The sequence below is a fragment of the Pseudophryne corroboree genome, chromosome 2 (assembly GCF_028390025.1).
Source record: "Pseudophryne corroboree isolate aPseCor3 chromosome 2, aPseCor3.hap2, whole genome shotgun sequence".
Taxonomy (NCBI): domain Eukaryota; kingdom Metazoa; phylum Chordata; class Amphibia; order Anura; family Myobatrachidae; genus Pseudophryne; species Pseudophryne corroboree.
Genome location: NC_086445.1, coordinates 658,073,574 through 658,097,072, shown reverse-complemented (window position 1 = coordinate 658,097,072; position 23,499 = coordinate 658,073,574). Strand labels below are relative to the sequence as shown.

General features: G+C 44.9%; 1 protein-coding gene across 1 annotated transcript in view; it reads left to right on the top strand.

The window, feature by feature from the left end:
- Positions 1-3,617: 3,617 nt before the first annotated feature.
- Positions 3,618-23,499, top strand: part of LOC135042583 (mucin-3B-like) — a 55,309-nt gene continuing 35,427 nt past the window's right edge. The window contains exons 1-6 of the mRNA XM_063955033.1: positions 3,618-3,951; positions 5,960-6,070; positions 6,160-6,222; positions 19,300-19,461; positions 19,724-19,898; positions 20,229-21,496. Of these exons, the coding sequence (XP_063811103.1) occupies positions 3,937-3,951; positions 5,960-6,070; positions 6,160-6,222; positions 19,300-19,461; positions 19,724-19,898; positions 20,229-21,496 (1,794 nt within the window). The 5' untranslated portion in view covers positions 3,618-3,936. The remainder of the gene's footprint in view (positions 3,952-5,959; positions 6,071-6,159; positions 6,223-19,299; positions 19,462-19,723; positions 19,899-20,228; positions 21,497-23,499) is intronic.

Here is a 23,499-nt window from a genome sequence, read left to right as displayed (position 1 = left end):
TGTGTGTGTCAGTAAGTAGTGTCTGTCAGTAAGTGGTGGGTGTCTGTGTCAGTAATACCCCTTTCCCACCGCAAAAATAACCTGGTATAGACCGGGTATATTGCCGGGTCGACAAGTTTCGATGTGCGTTGTGAAAGGGGTCATGGGCGAATTCCGGTTTGCCTGACCCGGTAATTCAACCCGGGAATAAAGCAACCCGGGACCCGTTCACTGCATAGGGAGTGGCGGCGCGGAGATGATCTCATCTCCCAGCGCCGCCTCCGCACCCGCCCCTGATGCAGACTCCATCTCCGCCCACGGATGGCAACCCGACCCAGCAAATTGCCGGGTCGAGTTGGCGGTGTGTAGGGTCCAATGCCGGGTCCCACCCAGGAATGGACCCATTTCCAATTCCCAGGTGGGACCCGGCATTGTGATGTGAGAGCGGTATAAGTATTGTGTTGTGTGTGTCAGTAAGTAATGTCTGAGTCAGTAAGTTTATCTGTGTTGTGCGTGTGTGTCAGTCAGTAATATCTATCAGTAAGTGGTGTCTGTGTCTGTAAGTTTTGTGTTGTGCGTGTTAGTAAGTAGTGTCTGTCAGTAAGTGGTGATTGTGTCAGTAAGCTTTGTGTTGTGTGTGCGTGTGTGTCAGTAAGTAGTTTCTGTCAGTAAGTGGTGACTGTGTTACTCACATGGCATAGGCCACACCCCCTATTTAGACCACACCCACACCACACTGATCACACCACCACATCACTAGTCACACCACTGCAGCGCTTCACACCTCCTGCCGAGGCACACAATAGGCCCTTCCTAAATTTCAGCTCCAGGCCCATATTGACCTTAATCTGGCACTGCGCATCACCTGTCCACTGCCGAGTCCATAATACTCTCCTGGCAGAAATGGACATTGCATTTATTCTAGATGCCAGCTGGCAAATATCCCTCTGTGCATCTCTCATGTATAAGACTACGTCTTTAATATGCTCTACAGTTAGCAATATAGTGTCCCTGTCAAGGGTATCAATGTTATCAGACAGGGAATCTGACCACGCAGCTGCAGCACTGCACATCCATGCTGAAGCAATAGCAGGTCTCAGTATAGTACCTGAGTGTGTATATACAGACTTCAGGATAGCCTCCTGCTTTCTATCCGCAGGCTCCTTTAGGGCGGCCGTATCCGGAGACGGTAGTGCCACCTTCTTTGACAAGCGTGTGAGCGCTTTATCCACCCTAGGGGATGTCTCCCAACGTATCCTGTCCTCTGGCGGGAAAGGGTACGCCCTTAGTAACTTTTTAGAAATTACCAGTTTCTTATCGGGGGAAGCCCACGCTTCATCACACACTTCATTCAACTCATCAGATGGGGGAAAAACCACAGGTTGCTTTTTCTCCCCAAACATAATACCCTTTTTTGTGGTACCAGGGTTAATGTCAGAAATGTGCAACACATTTTTCATTGCCGTAATCATGTAACGGATGGCCCTATTGGAATGTACACTAGTCTCATCGTCGTCGACACTGGAGTCAGTATCCGTGTCGACATCTGTGTCTGCCATCTGAGGTAGCGGGCGTTTTTGAGCCCCTGATGGCTTTTGAGACGCCTGGGCAGGCACGGGCTGAGAAGCCGGCTGTCCCACATCTGCTATGTCATCAAACCTTTTATGTAAGGAGTTGACACTGTCGCGTAATTCCTTCCACATATCCATCCACTCAGGTGTCGACCCCGCATGGGGTGACATCACATTTATCGGCACCTGCTCCGCCTCCACATAAGCCTCATCAAACATGTCGACACAGCAGTACCGACACACCGCACACACACAGGGAATGCTCTGACTGAGGACAGGACCCCACAAAGTCCTTTGGGGAGACAGAGAAAGAGTATGCCAGCACACACCACAGCGCTTTATAATGCAGGGAGTTACACTACACAAAGTGATTTACCCTATAGCAGCTATAATACACAGTATTTGCGCCTAAATTTAGTGCCCCCCCCTCTCTTTTTTACCCTATTGAGCCTGGAAACTGCAGGGGAGAGCCTGGGGAGCGTCCTTCCAGCGGAGCTGTGAGAGGAAATGGCGCCAGTGTGCTGAGGGAGATAGCCCCGCCCCCTTCACGGCGGACTTCTCCTGCTTTTTTATGGATATAATGGCAGGGGATTTTACACATATATAGTCTTAATGCCTATATTATGTGTGTTTTTTGCCAATATAAGGTAATCTAATTGCAGCCCAGGGCGCCCCCCCCCCCCCCTCCCCCAGCGCACTGCACCCATCAGTGACCGGAGTGTGTGGTGTGCATGGGGAGCAATGGCGCACAGCTGCAGTGCTGTGCGCTACCTTAATGAAGACAGGAGTCTTCAGCCGCCGATTTCCTGGACGTTCTTCTTGTTTCTGGCTCTGCAAGGGGAACGGCGGCGCGGCTCCGGGACCGGACGACCGAGGCTGGGCCTGTGTTCGATCCCTCTAGAGCTAATGGTGTCCAGTAGCCTAGAAGCCCAAGCTAGCTGCAAGCAGGTAGGTTCGCTTATCTCCCCTAAGTCCCTCGTAGCAGTGAGTCTGTTGCCAGCAAATCTCACTGAAAATAAAAAACTTAAATATACTTTCTTTTCTAGAAGCTCAGGAGAGCCCCTAGTGTGCATCCAGCTCGAGCCGGGCACAGATTCTAACTGAGGTCTGAAGGAGGGGCATAGAGGGAGGAGCCAGTGCACACCAGGTAGTCCTAATTCTTTCTTAGAGTGCCCAGTCTCCTTCGGAGCCCGCTATTCCCCATGGTCCTTACGGAGTTCCCAGCATCCACTAGGACGTCAGAGAAAGCTATGGGGGCTGCTGCAGCTGCTGTGGGAAATGAAGGGATTGCAGTAGATATATACCTCCTGTGGTGCATAGTGCATTAATATCACGGTTGACAGGATACCGGTGCTCAGCATACTGGCGCTGGGATCCCGACCGCAGGGGTTCTGACACCTAATCACCATCTCAGGGTGTCCACGACACCCCTGGAGGGAAAATAAATAGCTGTGCGCCACTGTGCCCGCAGCGTGGCGAGCGTAGCGAGGCCGCAAGTGGCTCATTTGCGCTTGCGCCGCTGCCGCCATTCTGGTGCCCAGCATCCCGCGGTCGGGATTCTGACCACCAGGATGATGGGCGCCGCCAGTATAGTAACACCAAACCCATTAGGGTGACATTAAATATTTGCAGATATGCGAATAAGTGATGTCACAAATATTTATTAAAAAAATGGGCCCCTATCTGGTATTTACAGCAAAATGACATGACGTAAATATGCCCCCTATTGTGAGAAACATTTCTTATTTTAATAAAAAGACGTAACTGTAGTTCATCAGTTTGCTTCAGATGTACGCTATGATTATTTCCTATAGTAACATGAATAGCACTGTTCACAGAGAAACCAAATATCGATTTACTTAGTTTTAACAGTAACTACAAATTAATAAGCTAGTCAGCGGATGTGCATTAGAAAAGAAGAGGGTACAGTAGCCTGAACATGGGGGATATGTGTCACAGAGTGAAAGCGCTGCCGCTGATCTATTTGGCAGTACTCCAGGGTGCTTTCCCAGAAACCACATGCCTTGTCTTGGGAGGGTGGGAGAGGCTGATCCTTTATAAAAGGAAACAAGCGGAACTCAGAGAGCACACAGAGCAGTGCTGACACCGGCAGAGGGAAATGCGTACGGGGTTATGGAAAGGACCAGCCAGTGATCACTGAGAGTCACCGCACAGACCGCGCTAGTACACAGCTACCAGAAAACCCTTCTCCAGCGTAACGTCCCAGGCTGCCGTGTGTTGCTGCGCACAGACTGGATTAACAGGTTGGCAAGAAACAAAGTAGATTGCGCCACGCACCGCGGAAACCCCCTGCAACTCCCTGCCGGTCGCGTGTTCTGGATTGTGTTTAGAACACGGATTCAGAATCATATTAACCGATCCGTCCATGGGAGCCACAATGGTAAGAGCATAAGCCGTCATATTAATTAAAAACTTGTACATTGTAGCTATGTGTATTCTCAAAATGATACATGTTCGTGTTGCATGTTGTGGCACCTGGTGTGAGAGGTGAAATACTATGGGGCAGATTTATTAAGCTCGGTGAAGTGATAAAGTGGAAGGTGATAAAGGACCAGCCAATCGGATCTGCCATATCACAGGTTGGGTTTGAAAAATGACAGTTAGGAGCTGATTGGCTGGTGTTTTATCACCTTCCACTTTATCACTTCAGCTTAATAAATCTGCCCCTATGTTATTGAACGCACACATCGGGGACAGCGTACGCCTGTCTAATCGCACAGCACACTCATGCAGCTCGCATTGCTGCTACACCAGCAGCGCTACAGAGTACAGTATTCACACACTTTATGATCACGTGTATATTGAGTACATCATATGAACACGTCTCATGTCACACAAACAACTTCAGCCGCAGAAGTAATATCACACTTGTAAAATGTATATCAGAAGCTGCAATAATAATTGTATAAAACATAATCAGGCACACAAATACTATTGCTTAAATATGATTGCCGCTAGTTCCGCCTCTGGGAAGGGTATGGCCATACAATAGTACCCCCAATTCAAATTACACCGCACAGTAGTACAACTTTATTCACATTTTATCATGCGATATTGTCCCTAATTCACGTTACATTACACAGTATTACCACTTTACCTTATAAACGTTACTCCTTACAGTAGTGCCCCTTATTCACATTACATCACACTAAATTGCTCGTTATTCCCATTACACCACACCATTTGCTCTTTATTCACATTAGACCACACAGTAGTGCCCTTTCTATAAGTTACATCACAAGTAGAGCACTTTATATACATAATGCCACACATTAGTAATGCCTTTATACACATAATACCACACAGTAATGCCCCTTACACATATGACACACATTATTAATGTCCTAATAAACATAATGTTCCTTACACATATGCTGCACATTATTAATGCCATTATACACATAATGACACACATAATGTCCCTTACACATATGCTGCACTTTGTTAGTGCACTTATACACATAATGACATGCACAGTGCCCCTTACACATATGCTGCACATTATTAATGCATTTATACACATGACACACATAATGCCCCTTACACATATGCCGAACGATACTGCACCACCAACCCACCTGCACACAGCACTCACATGGCTGCTAACACTGTGACCTCTGCCTCTGCTTGGATACAGATGTGTCCTCGTACATCTTGCTTCAATACGCCATGCATCAGGAGATACCTGGCATGAGTCAGCTGGCAGCTCTTTTTTATGGAAATGAGTCTTATTTGCATTGCTATGTGACTAGGATGCACAAGCAGCTTCTGCTGATTATAATGATATGTGACATGTCAATATTCTGTGTGCAACTGTTACTGTATCTGCATATGAAATGCTACATTACAGTGATTTCTAAGAATACACTATAACATAGTATTTCGTATGCAGATACAGCTGCAGTCACACAAACAATATAGGCATGCCGCATATCATTTTAATCAGCAGAAGCTGCTTGTGCCCTTAGACATACCAAATGCCCTAGCCATTTACCTAGTTTACCTATGCCTAGGGCCGACTCTGGTTACAACAAGTTTCCTTAGGGTTGTACTTAAAAGTCCTATACAATTAGAATATTTTTTTCATATTTAGTACCAAGTTGCTCAAAGCTGTCTGAGTTGCCAACAGTAGCACCCTGCCAATATAAGGTACATACAGTACAGTAAACCCACTATATAATTCTGTTTCAGTGCCTTATATTGAAATGCAGTGCAACAGTAGTTGCACATTTAACATTTATTTCAGGTTGTAAAAATATGTTTTATAACTAGTTAACATGTTTATTTTCTGGTTTTGACATTGAGAAAAAGTCATAATTGTCTATACAATTGTGTATTTACTTGTACCTGTATAATAAAATTATGTTTTCAATGTCTATTCTTGCTAGGTCTGGAAGTTTGGGATTATTGTGATTATCTCCTTGGTTGGAAAGCTCAGTGCTGTGCAGAAATGTCTTAATGTTTTCACTGACAAACACCTGGAATATCTGGATGAAATGGTAGGTCGATGGCTAACCAGATGTGTAGCTAAATACTGGAATAGTGATGTACTACTAAATACAAAATCTTACAACCATATCTATTACAGATTGCTGGCCAGTTAGAGTCTGCATGTACTATTAGGAAAGACCTCATAATAAAAGGACACTTGGTAAGTGTTATTAGTCAACAATGTACTATATAATAAGACTGTGTAAACTGCTATATGTTTTTGTAAGGCTAATGAAACTTTAAATATTACACATTGTAAAAATTATGGGGCCTATTCAATAGTTGGAGCATATTCCTCCATAAACATCAATTTTCAGGGGATACCCCGTAAATTATTATTATTATCTTTTGTTTATATGGTGCAACAAGGCATCTGCAGCGCCCAATACAGAGTACATAAACAAAACAAGAAAAAAGCACTTACAGTTTGAGAAAATATAAAACAAGTACAAGGTATATACAGAATAATCATGGGTTAGGTGCTATCAGAGGGAGTATTGAGTATAAGACAGTGGGAGGTTATTTAGAGTTGTTAACAAACCAAAAAAGTTAGCAGTTGGGCAAAACTACAGTATGTTGCACTCAGGGCCAGTTCTAGACCTTGTGGTCGTCCCCGTCCCTCCATCCCCAGGCCAAACATAGGTGTACACAAAAAATACGGGCGTAGCTTCATAGGGAAGGGGCGTGGCCACAGTTATGGCCCAAGTAGATTTGCCCCAGTAGCTGTGCCCCATGTTACTGTGCCCCCTGTAGATTTGCCCCCAGTGGTTGTGCCCCCTGTAGTTGGGGGCCCCCTGTACATCTGCCCCTGTAGTTGTGCCCCCTGGTTTGTGCCCAGAGTAGTTGTGCCTCCTGGTAGCGCCACTAACAAACACTAAAAAACAAAAAATACTCACCAGCCCCGCTCCTGCTTCCCGACGCTGCTGCCCTCTGTCTCTGCTGCCACTGCTGCTCCGCCCGTTCCTCTCCATGGGAGAGACGATTATGACCTCTAGTGTCTGACGATGCAGCAGGTGCCCACACAGCCCACGGCGCCTGCTGAGGCCGGGGAGCAGGAACGGGGTGCAGGTGGGCGCCTGCGGAATGACTGCTGCCGTGTCCGTGGGCCGCAGCGCCCTAGGCACCCGCCCTGCTTGCCCATGCCTAGAACTGCTCCTGGTTGCACTACAGGTGGGGCAGATGTAACGTGCAGAGAGATTTTGATTTGGGTGGGTTATATTGATTCTGTGCATGGTAAATGCTGGCTGCTTTATTTTTACACTGCAATTTAGATTTCAGTTTGAACACACCCCACCCAAATCTAACGCTTTCTGCACATTTACATCTGCCCCCCTGCAGTGCACATGGTTTTGCTTATCGGTGTACTTTTTTGGTTTGCTCGTCATATCCATTTTGCATGTTTCATTTGCACTTTTGCAGAAAAGCATATTCCCATGCGCACTTGATGCAGTTCAATAAATTCACAAAACCTATACCTACTGTATATGTCTCCTCACACTCATGATTTATTTAAGGAGTAAATACACAAGAACCATACACTTAATTTCTATGCCCATAGTTTGTATTTCAATTTTAAGTAGAAATGTTTGTAAATACATGGGTGGAATTCAGGGACGTGCTGTGAGGTAAATGGCTCAGCAGGCATTGGCTACTGTCAGAACCAGATTTACACACAATATATTAGCCAAATGGTTAATTTGAGCATTATGCAAAGATGCAGCAGTACAGTATATACTACTGGAAATTTGGTGAGCTTTAAGAGATGTGTGTAAAAGATAGGCTGCCTTACCTGCCAAAGTCTTTTTACTCCAGAGTTTGGACAATAAAAATGATTAGAATAATACAAGAAGATATTTCTAATGTATTCCTTGTAATATGCTTTTCTGCAAAAGTGCAAATGAAACATGCAAAATGGATATGACGAGCACACCAAAAAAAGCACACTAATGGGCAAAAACCATGTGCACTGCAGGGGAGGCAGATGTAACATGTGCAGATAGAGTTAGATTTGGGTGGGGTGTGTTCAAACTAAAATCTAAATTGCAGTGTTAAAATAAAGCAGAAAGTATTTACCCTGCACAGAAACAAAATAACCCACCCAAATCTAACTCTCTCTGTACATGTTATATTTGCCCCCCCTGCAGTGCACATTGTTTTGCCCATTAGAGAAAGAGTTTGCTTTTGCGATCAACCCTGAATTAGGCCCACTAGTCTATGTGACCACTTAGCTGTACCCAGGAGATATCTGTGATATGTTCTGCATTCCAGTAATGGTGATTGAGTCCTTTACTTAAAATATGAGGAAACTATTTTTCTCCTACGTCCTAGAGGATGCTGGGGACTCCGTAAGGACCATGGGGTACAGATGGGCTCCGCATCTAGACACGGGCACTATAAGACCTTTTAATGGGCGTGAACTGGCTCCTCCAGACCTGTTAGATTCTGTGCCCAGAGGAGACTGGTCGCACACTAGGAGAGCTCTACTGAGTTTCTCTGGAAAAAGACTTTGTTAGGTTTTTTTATTTTCAGGGAGCACTGCTGGCAACAGGCTCCCTGCTTCGTGGGACTGAGGAGAGAGAAGCAGGCCTACTTTACTGATAGGCTCTGCTTCTTAGGCTACTGGACACCATTAGCTCCAGAGGGTCGGAACACTTGGTACGCCTAGCTGTTTGTCTCAGAGCCGCGCCGCCGTCCTCCTCACAGAGCCGGAAGATAAAAGCCGGGTGAGTATGAGAAGCAAGAAGACTTCAAAGGCGGCAGAAGACACACACACACACGAGGCACAGCAAGGGTGCAGGGCGCAGGTGGGGGCAGCAATAATTACCTCATAAAAGTTCACTGGCACATAGATACTGCATGGGCAGTATATACAGACCACCGCCAGTATAAAAATTAGCGGGACCGAAGCGCGCCATCGAGGGGGCGGAGCTTAGTCCCTCAGTTCTAATCAGCGCCATTTTCTCCACAGCTTGCTGCAGAGACGCTGCTCCCAGACTCCCTTCACCGCTGTATGCAAGTAACAGGGGGGGGGGGGGGGCACATTAATTTGGTGCTAGTGTGATACAAAAAGCGCTTACAGGTCTGGGACATTATTAATTTTTAGACCGCAGTGGCGCTGGGTGTGAGCTGGCAAACTCCCTCTCTGTCTCTCTAAAGGACCTTATTGTGGGTCTGTCCCCTATATCCCAGTGTGTGTGGGGGTGTCGGTACGTGTGTGCCGACATGTCTGAGGTGGAAGGCTCTTCCAGAGAGGATGCGGAGCAGAATGTAATAGTGACTCCGTCGGCACCGCCTACTGCTGATTGGATAGACATGTGGAATGTTTTGAATGCAAGTGTGGCTTTATTACATAAAAGGTTGGACAAATCTAAGTCCCAGAACCAAGCATGGAGACAATCCATGGATATTAATGTGTCACAGAACCCATCAGGGTCCCAGGAACGTCCCTTTAACCAGATAGCAGACACTGATACCGACACGGATTCCGACTCCAGTGTCGACTATGATGACGCTCGGTTACATCCAAGGGTGGTCAAGAGTATTCAGTACATGATTATTGCAATAAAAGATGTATTACATATCACAGAGGACCCTTCTGTCCCTGACACATGGGTCTGTATGTTTAAGGGGAAGAAACCTGAGGTAACATTTCCCCCATCCCATGAGCTGAACGCTCTATTTGAAAAAGATTGGGAAACTCCAGACAAAAGACTGCAGATTCCTAAGAGAATTGTTATGGCGTATCCTTTCCCCTCACAGGACAGGATACGGTGGGAATCATTACCCACGGTAGATAAGGCTTTGACGCGTTTATCCAAAAAGGTGGCCCTACCGTCTCCGGACACGGTAAAACTAAAGGATCCTGCGGATCGCAGGCAGGAAACTACCTTGAAATCGATTTATGCGACTACGGGAACCCTGCTCAGACCGGCGGTAGTGTAGGCATGGGTGAGTAGCTCGATTGCAGGATGGGCATATAACTTGTCATCTGACATGGACACCCTCGACAGGGAGAGTGTATTGTTGACATTGGGTCACATCAAGGACGCAGCGTTATACCTAAGAGAGGCTGCGAGAGATATTGGCCTCTTGGGATCAAGGGCCAATGCCATGGCAATTTCAGCTAGGAGGGCGTTGTGGACCTGTCAATGAACTGGTGATGCTGACTCCAAGACACTTATGGAGGTCTTGTCTTACAAGGGTGAACTTTTGTTTGGGGATGGCCTCGCGGACCTGGTTTCCACAGCTACCGCGGGTAAGTCTTCTTTTTTGCCTTTTGTTCCCCCACAGCAAAAGAAAACGCCTCCATACCAGATGCAGTCCTTTCGGTCTCATAAATTCAGAAAGGGACGTGGATCATCCTTCCCCGCCAGAGGCAAGGGTAGAGGGAGAAGAACACCAGCTGCGGCTAGTTCCCAGGAGCAGAAGTCCTCTCCGGCCTCTACCAAATCCACCACATGACGCTGGGACTCCGCTGCGGGAGTCCGTACCGGTGGGGGCACGTCTTCAGCTCTTCAGCCAGGTCTGGATTAATTCGAACTTGGGTGCTAGAAATTGTAACCCAAGGATACAGACTGGAGTTCGAAGACGTGACTCCACATCGATTTTTCAAATCGGCCTTACCAGCTTCTCTCCTAGAGAGAGAAATAGTTTCAGCTGCGATACAAAAGCTGTGTCAACAGCAAGTGATTATCACGGTTCCCCTGTTGCAACAGGGAAAGGGGTTTTATTCAACTCTATTTGTGGTCCCGAAGCCAGACGGCTCGGTCAGACCAATTCTGAACCTAAAATCCCTAAACCTGTATTTGAAAAGATTCAAATTCAAGATGGAATCTCTCCGGGCAGTGATTTCCAGTCTGGACGGGGGGGATTTTATGGTGTCACTAGACATAAAGGATGCATACCTTCATGTCCCCATATATCCTCCTCATCAGGCGTTCCTGAGATTCGCTGTGCAGGATTGTCATTACCAATTTCAGACGTTGCCGTTTGGGCTTTCCACGGCCCCGAGGATTTTCACCAAGGTAATGTCTGAAATGATGGTGCTCCTGCGCAGGCAAGGTGTCACAATTTTCCCGTACTTGGACGATCTCCTGATAAAGGCTAGATCAAGAGACCAGTTACTGAAAAGCGTGGCACTCTCTCTGAGGGCACTACAACAACACGGCTGGCTATTAAATTTGCCAAAGTCACAGTTGATGCTGACATATCGACTGTCGTTTTTGGGCATGATTCTGGACACGGAACGGCAGAGGGTTTTTCTCCCAATGGAAAAAGCTCTGGAACTTCAGAACATGGTCAGGGATCTGCTGAAACCAAAGAGAGTGTCGATTCATCAATGCACTCGAGTGTTGGGAAAGATGGTGGCAGCCTACGAGGCCATTCCGTTTGGCAGGTTCTATGCAAGAACATTTCAGTGGGACCTACTGGACAAATGGTCATGGTCCCATCTCCAAATGCATCGAATGATAAGCCTTTCCCCCAGGGACAGGATATCTCTCCTGTGGTGGCTCCACAGTGCTCACCTCCTAGAGGGTCGCAGGTTCGGAATCCAGGATTGGGTTCTGGTGACCACAGACGCGAGCCTCCGAGGCTGGGGAGCGGTCACACAAGGAAAACATTTTCAGGGAATATGGTCAAGCCAGGAGGCTTGTCTGCACATAAATGTGCTGTAATTGAGGGCCATATACAACGGCCTGAGACAGGCGGAGCATCTTCTTCGCAACCTACCTGTACTGATCCAGTCAGACAACATCACAGCCGTGGCACATGTAAACCGCCAGGGTGGAACAAGAAGCAGAGCAGCGATGGCGGAGGCCACCAGGATTCTTCGCTGGGCGGAAAATCATGTAAGCGCTCTGTCAGCTGTTTTCATCCCGGGAGTGGACAACTGGGAAGCAGACTACCTCAGCAGACACAATCTCCATCCAGGAGAATGGGGGCTTCATCAAGAGGTCTTTGCAGAAGTGACAAACGGTTGGGGACTCCCTCAAATAGACATGATGGCGTCACGCCTCAACAAAAAGCTTCGGACGTATTGTTCCAGGTCGAGGGACCCTCAAGCAATAGCAGTAGACACACTAGTGACACCGTGGGTGTATCAGTCGGTCTATGTGTTCCCTCCACTTCCACTCATCCCAAAGATATTGAGGATCATAAGAAGAACAGGAGTTCAAACGATACTCATTGTTCCAGACTGGCCTCGAAGGGCCTGGTATCCAGATCTTCAGGAAATGCTTACAGAAGATCCTTGGCCTCTCCCTCTAAGAGAGGACCTGTTACAACAGGGGCCGTGTGTGTTCCAAGACTTTCCGCGGTTACGTTTGACGGCATGGCGGTTGAACACCAAATCCTAGCTAGGAAAGGTATTCCAGGAGAGGTCATCCCTACTCTGCTTAAAGCTATGAAGGAGGTAACGGCGAAGCATTATCACCGTATCTGGAGGAAGTATGTGTCTTGGTGTGAATCCAAGAATGCTCCTACGGAGGTTTTTCAGCTAGGTCGTTTTCTCCATTTTCTACAAGCAGGGCTGGATATGGGCCTAAAGTTAGGCTCCATTAAGGTGCAGATTTCGGCCTTCTCAATATTTTTTCAGAAGGAATTGGCCTCTCTTCCAGAAGTGCAGACTTTTGTGAAGGGAGTACTGCACATCCAACCTCCTTTTGTGCCCCCAGTGGCACCATGGGACCTTAACGTGGTGTTACAGTTCCTTAAATCACATTGGTTTGAACCACTTCAAACTGTTGAGTTGAAATTTCTCACTTGGAAAGTGGTCATGTTATTGGCCTTGGCATCTGCAAGGAGGTTGTCAGAATTGGCGGCCTTGTCTTACAAGAGCCCCTATCTGATTTTCCATGTGGATAGAGTGGAATTGAGAACTCGTCCACAATTTCTACCTAAGGGGGTTTCGTAGTTTCACATGAACCAACCTATTGTAGTGCCGGTGCCTACGGATGTCTTGGAGGATTCCAAGTACCTTGATGTAGTCAGGGCTTTAAAAATCTATGTAGCCAGAACGGCTTGTATTAGGAAAACGGAGGCTCTGTTTATCCTATATGCAGCCAACAAGGTTGGCGCTGCTGCTTTCAAGCAGACTATCGCACGCTGGATCTGTAACATGATTCAGCAGGCTCATTCTACGACTGGATTGCCATTACCAAAATCGGTAAAGGCCCATTCCACTAGGAAGGTGGGCTCTTCTTGGGCGGCTGCCCGAGGCGTCTCTGCGTTACAGCTTTGCCGAACAGCTACTTGGTCGGGTTCAAAAACTTTTGCAAAATTCTGTAAGTTTGATACCCTGGCTGATGAGAACCTCTCTTTTGCTCAATCGATGCTGCAGAGTCATTCGCACTCTCCCGCCCGGTCTGGAGCTTTGGTATAAACCCCATGGTCCTTACAGAGTCCCCAGCATCCTCTAGGACGTAAGAGAAAATAAGATTTTAAACCTACCGGTAAATCTTTTTCTCCTAGTCCGTAGAGGATGCTGGGCGCCCGTCCCAGTGCGGAATAAATCTGCAGTACTTGTACATAGTTATTGATAAGTCTACACAAGGGTTGTGTTGCAATTCAGATCCAGCTGTTGCTGATCTTATTTGTTCATACTGTTAACTGGTTTAGTTATATCCCAGGTTGTACGGTGTGTTGTGGTGTGAGCTGGTATGTATCTCGCCCTTAATTAACAAAATCCTTTCCTCGAAATGTCCGTCTCCTCTGGGCACTGTTCCTATAACTGAGGTCTGGAGGAGGGGCATAGAGGGAGGAGCCAGTTCACGCCCATTAAAAGGTCTTAAAGTGCCCATGTCTCCTGCGGAGCCCGTCTATACCCCATGGTCCTTACGGAGTCCCCAGCATCCTCTACGGACTAGGAGAAAAAGATTTACCAGTAGGTTTAAAATCTTAATTTTCCACATGTATAATGGACCTGTTCACCTTTATGATTATGCTCGTTAAAAACATTTGTACAGGATTCTCCTTTACCAACTTAAGTATGAAGCATAATTTATTAGTGTAAAACAAGTGTATGTGATGTAGTCTTAAGTGACTTTTAAAACACTGGTTTGCAATTTTTGCATAAATAAGTGTGGTCACAAACGTTAAAAACAATCAGGCACAATCATCATTACCCATGTGCAACTTTCATCAGGGTTGAAACACCCGCAAGTCAGGCCCCACTAGTGTGTTACGTTTGCTTTTTGGCCACAATTTACGAATACATGCCAACACAACCCCTTTTGGCAGTATCTGCTGCTAGCCTAGTTGCTGTGACTACATGTCTATTCCAGCCCCCCAGTCAGACTAAGCTGCAGGTCCAGAATATGTCTGGGCACTAAAGGAAAGCGCAAGTTACCACCAAAAAAAAGAAGCTACCTGCAATTATGTCTAACTCTGAGTAAGGCCCAATGTGTTAAGATACAGGGAAAAAGAAACAATTTTTTGACAATTTCATGTGGAGTTCATGCATTTTACAGAGTTCTGTGAAATATATTTGCACTGCACATGCACAGTGCAATATTTATCAGTTTCTCATCAGGTTTTTATGTCGGCAAAGTACATGTAATCTTGAGTAACTGAAATTCAACAAAAAACCTTGAATGAGTCTGAAGGTAACAGTTAGTAACTGGCATACATCAACCACAAAATTCATAAAATAGTAGAAAACATAAAAATATTTTTGTCAGCTCCTTTACATAGTGCTGCATTCATTGTATGTGGTACAGTAGTTGTAGTCTTGTCTATAATGCAACTCTCATAAATGTAAATAACGTTTACATACGCCAACAAACCAGGGCCTCTCATATGTTTATCATGAGACGTGTCAGGACACATACCAGGTGTATCTATCTAGTATAGCTTGACTAAAATATTTTTTAAGACTTCTAAGTGCACTTATTCATTCAGATAAAGTACAATAATTGTAAGTGGCCTGATGCAGACATTGGGGGTGATTCCAAGTTGATCGCAGCAGGAATTTGGTTAGCAGTTAGGCAAAACCATGTGCACTGCAAGGGGAGGGGGGGGGGGGGGGGAGGGGGGGCAGATGTAACATGTGCAGAGAGAGTTAGATTTGGGTGTGGTGTGTTCAATCTGAAATCTAAATTGCAGTGTAAAAATAAAGCAGCCAGTATTTACCCTGCACAGAAATAAAATAACCCACCCAAATCTAACTCTTTCTGCACATGTTATATCTGCCTGGTTTTGCCCAACTGCTTAAAAATTTCCTGCTGCGATCAACTTGGAATCACCCCCATTGGCCACAATTGTTCCCACAATGTGTATACCGGACTAAACGGCCCCATGCACTAGATCGATAATGCCCGATTTCAGCCCAATTCGGGCATTCGGCCCGATATATTGAGTGAAATCCGGCATTTTCGTGTGCTTTATCCCCAATCCGATCCAATGCGCGTTCCTGTGTGCATCGGATTGGATCCCCCTAGATCCGACATATCACGAGTGCTGCACTCGTGATATGTCGGATCCCGCAGTAATGGATGGGAAAGTAAAAAATACATTGTATGCAAAAAAAACCTGCATACGATATATCTAATACATCCTGCCAACGCTGAGGCTGCCGGGAGGTTGGAGGAAATCTTATACGACATGACGGACCGTCATGTCTTATAAGTGTATGGGGCCCTATAGATGCACTAAGCAGTGAAAAGAGTGTAGAAGTTGCCCATGGCAATCAATCACTATTTGCATACTAGAAACTTATACAGAGCAACTGACTGGTTGCCATGGGCAACTTTTCCACTTGCTCACTTCTCCACTCTTTTCACTGCTTAGTACATCTCCCCCTAAATTAGTGATGTGCACCGGAAATTTTTCGGGTTTTGGTTTTGGATTCGGTTCCGCGGCCGTGTTTTAGATTCGGACGCGTTTTGGCAAAACCTCCCTGAAATTTTTTTGTCGGATTCGGGTGTGTTTTGGATTCTGGTGTTTTTATTTACAAAAAACCCTCAAAAACAGCTGAAATCATAGAATTTGGGGGTCATATTGATCCCATAGTATTATTAACCTCAATAACCATAATTTACACTCATTTTCAGTCTATTCTGAACACCTCACAATATTATTTTTAGTCCTAAAATTTGCACCGAGGTCGCTGGATGGCTAAGCTAAGCGACACAAGTGGCCGACACAAACACCTGGCCCATCTAGGAGTGGCACTGCAGTGTCAGGCAGGATGGCACTTCAAAAAAATTGTCCCCAAACAGCACATGATGCAAAGAAAAAAAGAGGCGCACCAAGGTCGCTGTGTGACTAAGCTAAGCGACACAAGTGGCCGACACAAACACCTGGCCCATCTAGGAGTGGCACTGCAGTGTCAGGCAGGATGGCACTTCAAAGCACTTCAAAAAAATTGTCCCCAAACAGCACATGATGCAAAGAAAAAAAGAGGCGCACCAAGGTCGCTGTGTGACTAAGCTAAGCGACACAAGTGGCCGACACAAACACCTGGCCCATCTAGGAGTGGCACTGCAGTGTCAGACAGGACGGCACTTCAAAAAAATAGTCCCCAAACAGCACATGATGCAAAGAAAAAGAGGCGCACCAAGGTCGCTGTGTGACTAAGCTAAGCGACACAAGTGGCCGACACAAACACCTGGCACATCTAGGAGTGGCACTGCAGTGTCAGGCAGGATGGCACTTCAAAAAAATAGTCCCCAAACAGCACATGATGCAAAGAAAAAAAGAGGCGCACCAAGGTCGCTGTGTGACTAAGCTAAGCGACCCAAGAGGCAGACACAAACACCTGGCCCATCTAGGAGTGGCACTGTAGTTTTCTAGCGAGAGGATGAGTGCTTCCATCCTCATGTGAAGCTGAACCACTAGCCATGAACATAGGCCAGGGCCTCAGCCGTTCCTTTCCACTCTGTGTCGTAAATGGCATATTGGCAAGTTTACGCTTCTCTTCAGACGCTTTTAATTTAGATTTTTAGGTCATTTTACTGAACTTTTGTGTTTTGGATTTTACATGCTCTCTACTATGACATTGGGCATCGGCCTTGGCAGACGACGTTGATGGCATTTCATCATGGCCATGACTAGTGGCAGCAGCTTCAGCACGAGGTGGAAGTGGATCTTGATCTTTCCCTATTTTACCCTCCACATTTTTGTTCTCCATTTTTTTAATGTGTGGAATTATATGCCAGTATCAATAGCAATGGCCTACTACTATATATATATATATATATATATATATATATATATATATATACTGCGCACAACTGAAATGTACCACAGGTAGGGATGTATAGTATACTTGACGACACAGAGGTAGGTAGAGCAGTGGCCTACTGTACCGTAATGCTATATATTATATACTGGTGGTCAGCAAACTGTGCAAAACTTATATGCACCACAGGTATGGATGGATAGTATACTTGACGACACAGAGGTAGGTACAGCAGTGGCCTTCTGTACCGTACTCCTATATATTATATACTGGTGGTCAGCAAAATTATACACTGTACTCCTACTATATACTACAATGCAGCACAGATATGGAGTGTTTTTCAGGCAGACAACGTATACTGGTGGTCACTGGTCAGCAAAACTCCGCACTGTACTCCTCCTATATAATATACTGGTGGTCCCCAGTCCCCACAGTTAAGCAGTGTGAGCACAGATATATGCAGCACACTGAGCACAGATATGGAGTGTTTTTCAGGCAGACAACGTATACTGGTGGTCACTGTCAGCAAATCTCTGCACTGTACTCCTCCTATATAATACAGCTGCTCCCCATTCCCCACAATTAAGCAGTGTAAGCACAGATATATGCAGCACACTGAGCACAGATAAGGAGCGTTTTTTTCAGGCAGACAACGGATAAAAATGGTGGTCACTGATCAGCAAAACTCTGCACTGTACTCTTCCTATATTATACAGCTGCTCCCCAGTCTCCACAATTAAGCAATAAGCAAGCACAAATATTTGCATCAACAATAAACGGAGAGGACGCCAGCCACGTCCTCTCCCTAACATTTCCAATGCACGAGTGAAAATGGCGGCGACGCGCGGCTGCTTATATAGAATCCGAATCTCGCGAGAATCCGACAGCGGGATGATGACGTTCGGGCGCGCTCGGGTTAACCGAGCCATACGGGAGAATCCGAGTATGCCTCGGACCCGTGTAAAATGGGTGAAGTTCGGGGGGGTTCGGTTTCCGAGGAACCAAACCCGCTCTTCACTACCCTAAATGCGCATTTTCACCCATATACAGAATTGTACATTCTGTACAGCTGCAGCCAGGGCTGCACCAAAACTTTTGCACTACATGAAATAAATTTTGAACACTTTATCTAGTGGCGGCATTTTAGCTGCTTAAGCCCTTTGTCTCTAGAAAGGCTTCTCCACCTTTGCTATAACGAATTTGCTTTGGTTTCCCCCCTTAGGATGGGCATCTGAGTCCTTTCTATTGCAGCCATCCTATGTGTTTGGGATAAAAATGATTAGCTACTTAACTTCTTTTCTCTTCCAGCCATACATGTTTCTTTGACTACACTGTCCAAACTCATACCTGATCTCAATTTGGTATTACTGGCATATTACTCATTGCATAGCCTTACAACAGAAACCAAATATAATATGAGTTGTTTTGTGATTGTTTTCAATATTTAAACTTTCGACAGATTGATACACATAATTTAACATATTTAATTTCCCCAATTCCCCAACGGATCGCCGATCATCGCTGGCAGCCGATCGTGCATCATATTGGTGGCAGTGCCGGATCTGGGAAACCGGCTGCCTGATTTATGGGGGCCATACATTTTAAGAAAGGTCATCTGCCCACTTGGATCATCTCTATATTTACTAGTTGGCTTCATAGAGGGTGAAATTATCTTGGTTTAACTGTAGTTTGTCCCACAACCATTTGGTCAGCTTCCCAATCCAACGACAATAGGAATAGAACTGGAGCCCCAAGATAAGAGGATCAAATGTGCACAACTGAGAGCAGTGGGGTATTCAACCTTTGTCATGCTGCCACTTAATTTCTGTGACATAATGAGAGTTAAAGGTCCATTCATTTAGATATGCCTGTTTGGTTAACTTTTGTGTAGGCTTAAGTTATTCAGGAATCCTCTTAACATAAATGGTCATGGAACCCCCATATACAGGTACAGAGCGTGGCGTTCATTTATAAAAGTGATTTCCTAAAATATAAAGAATGCATAATTGCTGATATTGTTACATTCTTTGATTGCTTGTGTCTCTAATTTTCTTCCAGACAGACTATTGCTACAATAAAATAAGGTTGCATCAACTATGGAATCTCTTGGGTAGTCTAACATTTAAAAATGGTTCACTCAGTCATAAGCACACCGAGCTTCTAAAAGACCTGTACAAAAATGAAATGACAGGCTGCATCAACAGTGATGACATAAAAGAGGTAAGGCACCTATTACGTTCAAGTGATTACATGAATTCCTTTTTAACGCATGCACAGAACTTCAGGATAGCAATGTACAACGTGTTTTGCCATATCTCTCATCTGTACCACATGGGAAGGAGAAGGTGGCAGTAAATTTGTTTACCATGGTTTGCTCTGATTCCAAAATTTGGAATGTTGGGAGTATGATTTTACGTCCATGGTTCATATCTGAAGATTTCAGTTTTGATGTTTAGCTGTCAGTAAAATCTTTATTTACTAGGAACACATCATGGCCTGCTCAGAAACTACAGACTTGAGTCCTACTGGCATCTTGGAGACAGTCAGGGGTTCATTTTTGATATATCAAAAGTTCCAACCAGATTTTGAATCTGATGAAGAATGTGAAGTTCTCTATAATAAATGCAGCAAAGTAGATGATTACCCTACTACTAAAGGTAAGCAAGATCAGTACTACACATTTACAAAGATCCATGCAGCATATACAGTAGCTCACTCCTTAGCGAATAATTTGGAGCACACATGTAATATTTATACACTGAATTGTGTTGAGTAGCAGGAGCTTATTGGCTACATAAAACTTGGGAGTTCAAGTATTATTAAATGTTTTTGTCTTAATGTCATTGTGCTGCATAAGCTGTCTGATTTACCTTAGTTAAAATTTCCAGCATGACCACTAATCCTCTGTACAGTATGAAGCATGTGGGTGGTACTATCGCAGACCATGGCTTCATCGAAGCCTTTCCCTATTTCTCTGAATCTTGCAGGTATTGAATGTTCTTGTCCTTCCTCAACAACATTAATTACCCAGAAGTCTCTACATGGCTTGTCAGAACATAAATCTGCCACATATACAGCAAGCCCCCCTTCCCATACCACTCCCTTGGTAAAGGGCATGAGTAGCACTTATCCACACAAGCCAACAAGTCCTCAGAGGAGCACTCAAGGAGCAGGCACTTCATCAGTCATCTCTACAAATATGCCAACTGAACTACAGGCACTGACTGCAACCATGGATCATTCACATGCTGCTACCACACTGCATGTTGGGGCTAACACAGTGTCTTCACATAATAATATGGATCTTACACTCATAAGCACAGAATTTCCAAAAGGTACCACTGAGATACTAGACATGACCTTAAATCCATCTCGGTCTAGTTCAAATCCGCAGCAAGTCAGCAAAGAGCCTTCAAATTCAAATAAAGAATGGTTATATGCTGAAAGTGTGCCCCCTACCACAGGTGGTCCAAGCACTAATGCATATTCTATCATAAATGAAGAATTTTCTAATATCACAAAACCAATTGTTGGTGAAATGCTGAACACTAAACAGAGCGACTTTGTTTCCCAGCACTCAAAAGTGCCAATCTTTGGGAAATATCTTTCTAAGCCCAGCAAAGAACCTGGCATAGAGTCTTCATCTAGCAGTGTGACCAAAATACGACGATCATTAATAGATGTGGATGAAATTTCGAAAGCATTTGTGAGAACACCTACCCTATCCACTGGGGACAGTGGCACATATATCCCCTTTCTAAGCTTACTGCATGCAAGCTTCCCATCCACTGGAAATGGCTTGTCTACCTCTGAATCTTCTGTGTTACAGGAGAAAGGGACAGTGGAGAGAAACCTTGGTTGGGCTTCTAACTACTTTTCTGCTAGTACACTTACTACTAAGTCCTCTAGAACTGGACTCCTTATGTCATCTCCTAGTTTGAGAGTCACGCAACTACTATCAGAGGTTTCTCGGCAACACACACCATTAACCGCGCATAAGGGAGGGTACACACACAATATTCTTCCACTGCAAGAGGTAGAGCTAGCTGATTTCATGTCTGACAACAGGGAAAACCGCTTTGTCGGTCCCAACCACGGCTCTAATCTGCTCCATCTCATTGCAACAGAGAAGCATGGTGATGACAAAACAGAAGAACACAGGAAGTCCAACCTTTTCATCATCTTCATCATCATTCTAAGCATCCTGGGACTACTGTGGCTATGTGGTCTTCTTTACTACAGATATCATTATCGGGTGAGTCATATTTTTTTTTTTTTTGGTGTAGCCATATAGCTATTGGGCAGATTCCTTTATGGCATATACAATATGAAGAATATTTTCTTCTAATATAGTGCAGGTGTTGATTTAAATACTAATAAATTTAATCCTATTGTACAGAGCTTCCCAAAGTCCACCATTATAGGCCATATTTTAAGAATTTCCATGCTCGAGTACAAGTGAACTAATTAGGTCCTCGGTCAATTTAATTTAACCATCTGGACTCGAGCATGGATAGCCTTAAAACCTGGGCTATAATGGCAGAGTTTGGCATACTCTGCATTTGAATCTGTATTTTCCTCTCTTGTCAATGTCAATGCAGGTGTTAGAAAGAGAAAATTATTTATTTTGGTAGATTGGGTAGGATGAAAAGCTGGCAGAACATAATAGTGTAATAGTGCTTTATATACTAGGGGTGGGATGCAGAAATGCTGAAAATGCACCCAAACCTCAGAAATTAAATTTTTCTGAGATTTGGCCTATTACCCCTTATGCACCAATCTCCAGAATGTCATACATTCTGGAGCCTCGATGCGATGGGTATCTCTATCTTTAGATGGTGTTACCTAATAGAAGTCTATGGGCTCCTATCACATTTCACCTTGAGAGGGATCCAATCAGTTCCCTCCCAACACCCCCTGCAGCACTTAACGCATGCACAGATGGACTTCCTAAAAGCCATTTTTTGGTGTTTTGCAATTTATAGTTATGCCGTTATTTTAACTTTATAATAAAAATGAGGATGATATAGTTACATTATGGAATAATCAATAGCAAGCTATCAGCAATACATTTTTTTGGTCCAGTGTAATCAGGGATGCCATCAGCAGTTGTGGGGCCCGGGACTGACAAAATAGACAGGGCGACAAGAACTCTCCTAGAGTGGGGCACTCAAAAGTGTAATAATACGTGTGCAACAATATAGGATCAAGAAAGAAAAAATGATAAGACTTAACTTTTATTAAAGATCAAAAATGAAAAATACTTGGAGATATTCTCTCATTTTAAGAAGGCGAAATATAAACACAATACATATAGTACAACATATAACAAATTAAAAGGTACAGGTGATTTACAAACTCAAGCGGGCCTTGGCCCTTTCTATAATGGAGAATCAGTATATGAATAAGACTCAAATGACAGTAAGTCAAGACTGTCACAACTGAGGGCCTGAGCTGACGGGAGGCAGCCTCAGTTGTAGGGGCTGAGATGTACCGGAACCTGGGAGGTTGTATCAGACCCCTGGACATGTAAGTAACATAAATAATAACTGCCCGAAGGCGTGACCACGACAACTTGGATAAAAGTCAATGATGTTTATTATGACAACTCCGCAACACAGCAGCAGTAAAAGAAAACGTAAAAGTCAGCAAAGAATAAATACAGTTCCTGGGTACTACAGGATGGCAGGAGCCACAGGGCACTGGTAGTGTGAGATAGTTCTTATGATCTTCTAGATGGAAAGTCCTTACCAGGCCCGACTGTAGCAATGGAGATAACCCAGGATTGTGCCAGCTGGTGTTCCAGGAAAAGCTGGGTTGCTGAAGATAAAACAGCTGCTGTGGATACTGGCTGGAACCAGACTGTTGTTAGCACGGAGTGGATACTGGCTGGAACCAGTTAAATAATAAATGAACTTGGGAGCGATGAAATATGAACTGAAATGTAGAACTTGAGAGCGGAGAAATAATAATACCGGTGGAGAGTGGTAAAGTGTAGAAAGGACACCGGCCCTTTAAGGGAAGCTGTACTCTGCTGGAAGCTGAGCTGGAAGCAGGTAATGTTGTAGCTGGAAACAATCTGATTGAGCAGCTTCCCACCTTGTGTAATGTTGTAGCTGGAAACAGATGAATCCAAAATGGATTGGAGAGTCAGGCTACACCGCAGGTGGAATGCTGGTGCGGGTCTCTATGGTGGAAGTCTTGAGACAGGAGCTGGAACCTGGAAGACAATCACAGGAGAGAGACAAACAGGAACTA